Genomic DNA, 9119 nt, shown 5'->3' with positions numbered 1-9119 from the left:
CAGCTACCCAGCAGAATCCAAACCAGAAGCTACAGGTAAAGTCCAACACACCCAAAGGGAACCAAGATGGGTCTGAACTGACCCAACTCAGCTTCTCTAGCTGGACCTGTGTGGATAAGATTTATATGTTAACATTTTCATTATGAAAGGTTGGAGACACTCCAAGAAGGTGAGCGACTCCTGTTGTGCAATCCCTTTTCACAAAAGCTTCTGAGACAGCTGTGGCAAATTAACTAAAATTTTCTTTTTTTGCAGAAATATCCTCAGCCTACGGGGCAGGAGAGGAAAATGATTGTGAAATGCAGAATGGGGGGCTGCGTTATCCTCGTACTGATCTGTACCGTGTGGCCTCCTTTGCTCCTTATGCCACTTCTTCAAGTCCATGGCAGGGGTGACCAACCAGCCCCTGGACGTCTCTGTCAGACCCACAAGGAGCGGTTACAGGGTGAGGGGTTCCTCTGACCGAAGCGTGACACACAACTATGAGTTCAAAACTCAACAGCTAAAAGACAACACAGGAGAAAGTCCTTCAACCTTCCTGCTAACTGCAGGCTGTTCAGTCCTACGTATAAAGCAGCAGGGAGGAAAATGACAGAAGAAAGGCAAGGGAGAATGAGAAATGTGGGTGCAGCGAGTCCCACTTAAGTTTCTTTCTGCCTTCCAACATCACAGATTTTGTTTGCTTTAGTAAATGCTGTCCCAGATGCAGGAGGAAGTATTTGCAAACACAGTTGGCAGTCAGACCACAGCATTCTCCAGAATAGCTTTTTTCACTGTATTTCTGGTAAGGGACTGGCTAATTCACCTCCTCAGGCTACATGTAGCCCTGGTGCTATGAAGGCTGCACTTAAGAGCACCCTGTCAGACTCTTCTCCGAGTCATCATTCGCCATGAATTCTCAGCAGAGGGCTTTGATCCCTTTTACTCAAGCAGCATACAACAACCTGACAAATCACTATATCCTTCGCCTGGTAAGTGCTGTCCAAGAACCTGACACATATAACACGCGAGTGCAGGACCCCTGTATGATTTAAAGATGCGTACACAGCACAGGTCCGGTATTCGTGCATGGCACTGCACTCACTCCTCTACCAGAGCTCTTGCAGGTATGTTGGTACCGTACTCAACCTGGCTAACACACCGCATCCAGCAGCATACGAGACGCTGTGAAGTGCCGTATCGGCGCATCAGAGGGAGCACACTCATCTCTACTGCACCATGTAAACGCTCTCCCAGGGTCAGTACTGCCCAGCAAGAATTAATCCCTAAGCAATGTTTTGCGTAGGTCCATCTTTCCTCAGGGATTGAGCCCTCAATAAGACTCTGGTGATGTGCCTGTCCCCAGTCCCCAATTCAGACAGCATTTAGTAGTGCCAAAATGTGGTAAAATATGCTCTTAGCTTAATTTGCTCCAAACAAAATACAGCACAGCCCTATGGTAAGGTTTACAAGTTGAAGATAAATCAAAACATCACAGACAGGTTTTTCCCTGACTGAGCACGTTGGTCTGGGACAATCCATAAAACACCAACTCCTCTTTGCTTTAATAAGCGAACCAGATCACCCTTGTCCTCCTCTCCCGCGTCTGCCACACAGTTCATAGCAAACTACTGCCCAGAGGATGTTGTTGTCACCAAGGTAAAGAGCAGCACTGGTCTGCTGGGGACCATCAGCCCCCAGAGCCGGGTGGCCATGGCAGAGGAGTTTGCTAACTCACCTGCTGCCTACTTCAGCTTCCACTGGACCATCCTCAGGTAACAGCAGCACAGCTCCAAGAAGGAAACAAGAAGAAGGAAATCTCCTGGGTGACTGTATTAGCTTGTGCCTAATTGTCAATCTCCTCTTAAAAGTGCTGGGCCCACAGCTGTAGTAATTTAAGCTCTAATTCCTAGAAAACAACCTTTAGAGGCACCTCCCTGGCTTTGTACTGCTTCTGGAGCCTGCTCCCAGGTCCTGCGTGACCCCGTTCCGTCTCCTGTGGTTTCTCAGAAGGCAGCCAAGGAGTGGAAGGACATCTGGGAACCTGGAGCTCGGGAGCCCCCAAGTTTCAGTTCTCTGCTTAGATACTGAGGTGATCTTCAGCAACTCACTGAGCCCTGTGCTGCTTTGTTATCTTTGAAGGGTTGCTCCAGGGTACCCGGCGGCGTGGAGGACTTGGGCCCTAGCAGAGTTTCAGGAAACGATGCAGGTGCACGCTGCCCACCGTAGGATCGTTTCTGTTTCAAGCTGCTTAAGTGGTACCAGAGGATACTCCAAGTGTAGTCACCTAAACCCACTGAGGTCAACCTCTGGTGTCTGGATCTGTTTCCTGTGAATAACCGTGCCGCTTTGTCACGCGGAGGGGACTGTAAAGCTAAATGTGTTAGTAATTGTAGAGCACTCGGTCAGGACGGCCACAGAGGCAGTAAGAACATCAGACAGCATTTGCAATATGCTCATTTCAGGCTGCACAGTGATTAGCAGAAGTGGGTAGCAGCTGCAGAGACCAAATTCCAGCTTTGCTGCTCGATGCAGGCTTATTTCTCTTTGGTAACTATGCCACATAGTAATTTCTGACACTGAGCATCTGCTACTTCTAAGGCAGTTTTGGGATCTCCCCTTCTGTAGATTGCCTCCAGGTCTCATACCAAGTGCTTCAGGGCGAATGCTGCGGCAGAAGCTAAAACTGCCCATTGCCTGAAAGTAGGTAAGTAAATCCAGGTGGTGGAAACTGGTCTTGGAGGAACTAAAGTTCTACTCGTTAGGGGCTTAAGAAACACTGTGAGCTTAAGGGGAACAATCCCCGTGCAAGCTCTGTGAAACACAGAAGAGAAAGAATGATTTATTTGGTAAGTACAGCTCACAAATCACTGTCTTGTGTAGGTCCTAAGCTTCTGCTCTAGAGAATAGACCTCTTGCCTAAACAGAAGGAAATAATGATGTACATTGGGAACAGCAAGTGATTCTATTATGGAATTGGAGGGAAAAAAAAAAGCCTTGATTTTTATTTTGTATCTCTGAAACAGAGGAAGCATCGGACCTTTTTACTATTAGGTGTTGGATTGATTTATTTTAATCTGCTTAAGCAAACTTAACCTGGTTTTCAGTTTTTGATTTCCTAAATATTTATCCCGTTTGCTTTTCAGGTATTTCATATTAGATTTCTTTAATACTAGATATTTCTTTTTAAAGATGGCTTCTATTAAGTGCCTTCCAAATTAAATCCAGCAGAATGATATGCTTTGAGACACAGCAAAATCAAAGAATATGATAATCAGTCATCAAAATCTAATTTCTGCTTTATCTGGGCTTGCTGCATTCGGTGAGTAACATTAGAATTTAGCCTTATGCCACAAAACAGCAGGCTACTTTCTATGTAAAAATCTGCCTCATTTTGGCAAAACACTAAAATTCAAAATTAGAATTGATTAATTTGAAGAGTGTTTCTACAAGATGGAGATTGAAGACTTGATTTCAGAGCACTGAAATTAGAACATTTTGCCATTAGCTTCAGTGGTCAGACTGAGTCAGCAATGACAATAACTCTTCATCAACACGTTTCCCACAACAGTTGTTGGTACCAGAGTGCGCTTGTACCAAGTGTCTAAAATGACCAAAGGCAGAACTCATTTATATATAGATTTCCTAAAACTATGATCCTGTGGACCAGGGAACCAAAACAGCAAGGGAGAAGCAAATACAGGAAGTAATGAAGTTCTGGGTTTTTTATTTAAAAAAAAAAAGAAGTTACATTCTGCCCAAGAATCAAGTATAGCCACAAAACCAAAATGAAAAACGTTGCTGCTTCTCCCTTCTGCATTAAGCTTTCCATGAGGTCTTTAATCAAAAAGACTCATGCCTAAACCAGATGTGTACCTCATTGTTGGAACTCCATCTAAAACCTAGCACCAGTTCTCTCCAGAGATCACCTCCGACACAGGGAAAGGTGTAATTCATCAGAACTCAGCTTGACTTTATCTGCAAAGCAGCCAAAAGTGTGTGCTGGGTGGGATTTTTCACCATCAACACTGGTTGAGCCAAGAAATGTTTCCACAGGCTGACGCTTGAACCACCGGGCAGGGACCAGCACTGATTAAAACTTGGTCACTCTGTTCCCAACTCCGCTGCAGACATTACATAAATTGGGGCAAGTCATTTTCCGTGCGTGTCCAAGCCAAACTAGTGCTTCTAAGCTCCTTGTGACTGGCTTATACAGAAACTAATGCTATGCATCCCTGATTACCGTTGAATCAAACAAACGAAGTGAATCAGTGTAAGTTCTTCAGAACTACCCCAAACCATTCAGTATAAGCTGTTGCCCTGCTAGGTCTGTTTTCAGACGCATGAGTGCTGGGAAAAGGAATTTGAACGGAGTAATGATGTCGCACACAAACTTTTGGAGCACTCGGTGTTCTCAGAAATGTAAATAACACCATGAAACACCACATGGGATATGTAAGCTGCTTTAATAATAATAAATTTATGAAGTGGCAAGAAGCCACTCTGCTTTGTAAACCGATTTTACTCAATCACAGTCCCTCTATTTTTTTCCTCATTTAACATGAATACATTCTGTAATTTGTATGTGAAAGATTTACGTAGAGATATGTTCTGGACCACTCTCGTTGATTTTACTGGTCAGAAAAACATTAAACATGCGGAAACAGCACCTTATTAAAACTATAGGCCTTTTCTCATTACATCTCCTTTGCTGCTAAGCTAAATTGTCACTGAATAAGCCAAGTCTACAGAGGTTTTTTTCCTTGTCCTGTGTTCTGAGATGTAGTGGGGCCTGCAGAAATGTCTGATAAAACCTCACGTATAATAAGTAATTCAGAAGGCTTTGTAAGCAATAGCTGCAGTCGCTTCTTCAGACTAGAGAGAGCTTCTCATGCATTAATGCACTTAGTTAGGTCTTGTGAGGAGCTCAGAGGAGGACGTGTCCTCTTCCTGATACAGTTAGTTGAGCCTGGACTCTGCACCACTGATATTGTTCAGCAACTGTGTGCACCAATAATTTAAAAACACCAAGAAATCAGGCTGTTTTTATCAGAAACAAGTAATAAATCTTATCATGATAGTAAAAAAAAATGGCAATTTCTGATGTGTGACATTTTCATTGCTTGAGAATGAATCAGTGCAAAGTGAGGTAACTCATGCACCCCGTCACTTAGGGCTGGGGGCGCATTAAACCAGGCGCCGCCTTTTGGAATCCCTCTCCATATCTTCAGTGGGAGAGTCTCCATTGCACCCTAGAGGGGACACCATGTTTAGCAAAGGGTCTTCAGATGCCCCTCCAAACAGGGACAGCAACAAAGCCACGCCATAGCCGGTAGCTCGTTCACCCTAGAAAAAAAACCCACACAATTCACATTTCAGATAGTATCGTTCACCCTAGAAAAAAAACCCACACAACAATTCACATTTCAGATAGTGTAATTTGAATCTAGTTTTAATTTACCTACTCACTCAACAAGAGGAGTGATGGCGCATGGCCACAGCGAATGCTCGGGGTCCCTGGCAGGCCTGCTCAGCTTGTGCTTCTGCTACTGGAATCTGTCCTGGTTAGATTAAACCAACACATCGGTTGATTCACACGAGAACAGAGCTCGCACTGACTCGAGGGTGGATTTACACTAGCATTGTTCAGGGCAGGGAATGTTCCATCCAGCACGAGCATAGATTTGGAGTATGAGCTGAGTAAGCTGGGTTTAAAAAAAAGGAGATGGGGGGAGTAAATTGGCTTGTTTTTTAAGAAAAAAGAATATACACAAGTTCCATCAAAGGGAGGAGGGGAAACCCCCAAGAGGAAACAAATGTTTTCTCTGCTGCAGGTCAGCAGGCAGGATGATCAACTCTGGTCAATCATCTTAAAACAATATGGGTGAAAATGGAAGGCTAGGACTCTTGCCATGAACAGAAAGCAGGCAAGTTGTCAAAGTTCACAATAATAAAGATGTTGCTGATTAAAGTGGCCCTTAGAATATTTTAAAACCAAAATGAAAAATACGAACAGATGAAGCTACCAAAACAAAGAAATTCCCAACACAGACGAAGAGTCAATACTTTTCAAAAGAACTCTTCTCCACCTCATTCTCTCACTTTGAATTTGATTGCACAGAATTCAGAGTATCTGCAGGCACAAGCAGTTTTCTTTACCCACCTTGCTCACCCAGGAAAATGTCAGAAGTCACATGAACATACTCACTGCATGAACAGGTGCAGCAATGTCTATATGGACCCAGACCCCAGGCCAGTCGAAGCCAATGTGAGAAGCAATGAAGAGCCCAGCACAGGAGCTTGGAGTATTGTCTCGGTCCTGTAGAAATAATAAAAATACAGTTGGTCTTGCAAGAAAAGAAAATGTCAATGTTTTATTCTTGCCTACTGAAAAGACAGTTGTGCAAATCTAATTCAGAGCTTAATGAATGGCCCTAAAACACAGTCTTGCAAACCAGCTATACTGTAAATCCTTTGACTTAATCCCTGGTAGCAGTCTGGCCCTGCTCAATTCCTCTTCTGCCCAAGCTCCTTTCTGCAGTGGTTTTGGAACTTAGCACACACTGGAACTCTCATACACAGCAAAGGCAGCTGCAGCAATCCCCGAGGCCTCTGTCCTCAATTTCCTGGTTTCTGCATTCCCAGTTACTGTCTCTGTTGGTTGTATATGATCTAAGGAATACTCATCTTTACTTCTTAAACGGTCTCCATCCAGGAACTTAGCACTCATATTAGGGCCACGCTTAAAAGGCAAGCAGCCTAAAGATACCTTTGCAGCAAGCTACCTTGTTTAAAATCGATACTAAATACCAGTGTAGTGACATATAGCCTGCAAAATCCCCAGGTAAAAGACCCTGAAGACCGTAACTATACGGCCCATTTCTAAAAGATTACAGCCCACATGAAGAGCATTCAAGCCAGCTATCAACAGGCCAGCACATTATCTAGAAAACACAGAGTTTTATGTAATAAATACAATTTAAAAGGAAAAAAAAAAAAAATCTTACTGCCACAGAGTTCTTCATATCAGCTACAGCAGAGGTAAATTCACTGAAGTGGAGCTCAGGGCAATACACAAGAGGATGGACCAAGTCTCCACAGTTCCTGCCAGCTTTAACACAAGCCTTTTCCCACTCTTCGTTATTGGTAAGAACAGCAGCATGATACTTTCCCGTAGCAACTCCCTAGTGAGATATAAGACAAAATCAGGAAGGATTCATCTTAACTGTGCTGGGTAGGATAATTCTGTACTATTCCCTCTCAGCATTAACAGCTGCTTTCCATCTAACAAAACCACCAAGAAAAAAGTGTCTCAAAACTACTCCACAAGAAGGTAGTGTTACAAATGTAGACAAAGACATTGTAGCTACTGCTGAATCTTTTAAAATTTCTGAAAATCCATTCTGCAGTGGAATAGTCTGCATTTGCCTGGCCTATTCAAGCCACTGTCCCACAAAAATATTTCTTTATAGTTACTGAGCAAGCAAACTATATCAACTTTACAATTATTTATCCTTAGAAATAAAATTAAATCAGCAATGAATTATAAATAAAACTTCTTAACACACACAGAGGATACCCCAGCAATGTGTGTCAATCACACAGTCTGAACGTAACATCCTCATTCATTGGAAAGGTTGCTTCCTTCCAAATATACAAAACCCAGAAGCCACCATCACATCAGTTTCTCAGTAGGACAATGATGGGAAACTTTCAAAGGATTGATGTTTACACCAACGTATGCAACATTCATGCTTCTAAAATTTGCCACCACTTCTCCTGATATGAAGACCAGTTCATTTCCTAGAAAATTAAACCACAAGAATCACTGCTCATCAATATAACCTTCTACAAAACAGGAATAGATTTCAAAAAACAATAGCATTAAATTTGTACCCTTGTGTCAGTCTGTGTATGACTTACAGTGTAAGCCATTTTATGGGCAAGAAAATTTCTAATCACTATCATCAAATCAGTTTTGCTAATTATAAAGCTACTGAATTGCAAACATTGAATACTGGATCGCTTACACCAGCTGCTAATGTCATCAGAAGAATTCTATTTTTTCTTTAAGTATGCAAAAGCATAAAAGTTGCATAAAGAACAAAAAAAACCTGCTTGAATAATGCAGTTATAAATGTAACACATTCACCGCACGTGTCGCGCGCAGAGGATTACAGTTTACTGGGGTTGCTGTCGGCAACTTTCTCTTGCACAAGTTTTGGAAGCCAGTATCAGTCACAATAGTTCACAGCATCTACTTTCCACCAAAGACTAGCAGGACAGAGGCAAAGAAGCGTACGATGTGCAGACAGTAAAAGGATGCACCCCCTATCCGCTAGCAGTTCTGTATCAGTACCTGAGCTCCAGTAAGAGTGGCCATATCAAGAATGATATCAGCTCCAAGATCTTTGCATGCGTAAGCTACTCCATCAGCCAGTATCAGTCTACCTTCTGCATCAGTGTTATTGATTTCCACAGTTCTAGGAAGAAGAGAGGGCATTTAATACAACAGTGCTTCAGGCTGGAAGTTAAGACTCATCTGTCTGGACTAGAATACTGGATGAGAAAGCAGACTCAAACCTAAATGTGCTTTCTTATTTGACTCTGCAAGTCTGTATGGCTGCTTATTCCCCAGCTGCAAGCATCCAGACAGAGCACACATGGAAAAGGGTTCTAATAGTACTGTCCTTGTGGTTGGGTCTACTTGTTGGGCCTGTATAACGCCTAGCACGTCGAGCTGGGATTTTACAAATTACTGCCATAAGAAGAGGTATCATACTCTGCTTAAAACAAGATTCTTATACAATGGTAGCCTGCTTTTGCAACTGAGACAATATAGACTACAAATGGACACAGAAAACTGGGTGTACTGGAAAAAACACCTAAACCCAAGTGCTTTAAGGAAACTTCAGCTCATGATATATGTATTTTGATGTGTATTTACATACTGTGATGGTTTTGACTGGGATAGAGTTAATTTTTTCCATATTAGCTAGTATGGGGCTATGTTTTGGATTTGTGCTGGAAACAGTGTTGATAACACAGGGATGTTTTCGTTGCTGCTGAGCAGTGCTGACACAGAGTCAAGGCCTTTTCTGCCTCTCACCCCACCCCACCAGCGAGCAGGCTGGGGGGCA

At 42.9% G+C, this 9119-nt stretch overlaps 1 protein-coding gene across 1 annotated transcript in view; it reads right to left on the bottom strand.

The window, feature by feature from the left end:
- Positions 1 to 4426: 4426 nt before the first annotated feature.
- Positions 4427 to 9119, bottom strand: part of NPEPL1 (aminopeptidase-like 1) — an 18393-nt gene continuing 13700 nt past the window's right edge. The window contains exons 11-14 of the mRNA XM_009274749.1: positions 8339 to 8462; positions 6987 to 7163; positions 6188 to 6298; positions 4427 to 5325 (exon numbers count right to left, since the gene is read on the bottom strand). Of these exons, the coding sequence (XP_009273024.1) occupies positions 5167 to 5325; positions 6188 to 6298; positions 6987 to 7163; positions 8339 to 8462 (571 nt within the window). The 3' untranslated portion in view covers positions 4427 to 5166. The remainder of the gene's footprint in view (positions 5326 to 6187; positions 6299 to 6986; positions 7164 to 8338; positions 8463 to 9119) is intronic.

This window comes from Aptenodytes forsteri, unplaced genomic scaffold, assembly GCF_000699145.1.
Source record: "Aptenodytes forsteri isolate BGI_AS27 unplaced genomic scaffold, ASM69914v1 Scaffold112, whole genome shotgun sequence".
Classification (NCBI taxonomy): Eukaryota; Metazoa; Chordata; class Aves; order Sphenisciformes; family Spheniscidae; genus Aptenodytes; species Aptenodytes forsteri.
Note: the sequence above shows the minus strand (reverse complement) of the source record. Positions and strands in the feature narration are given on the sequence as shown.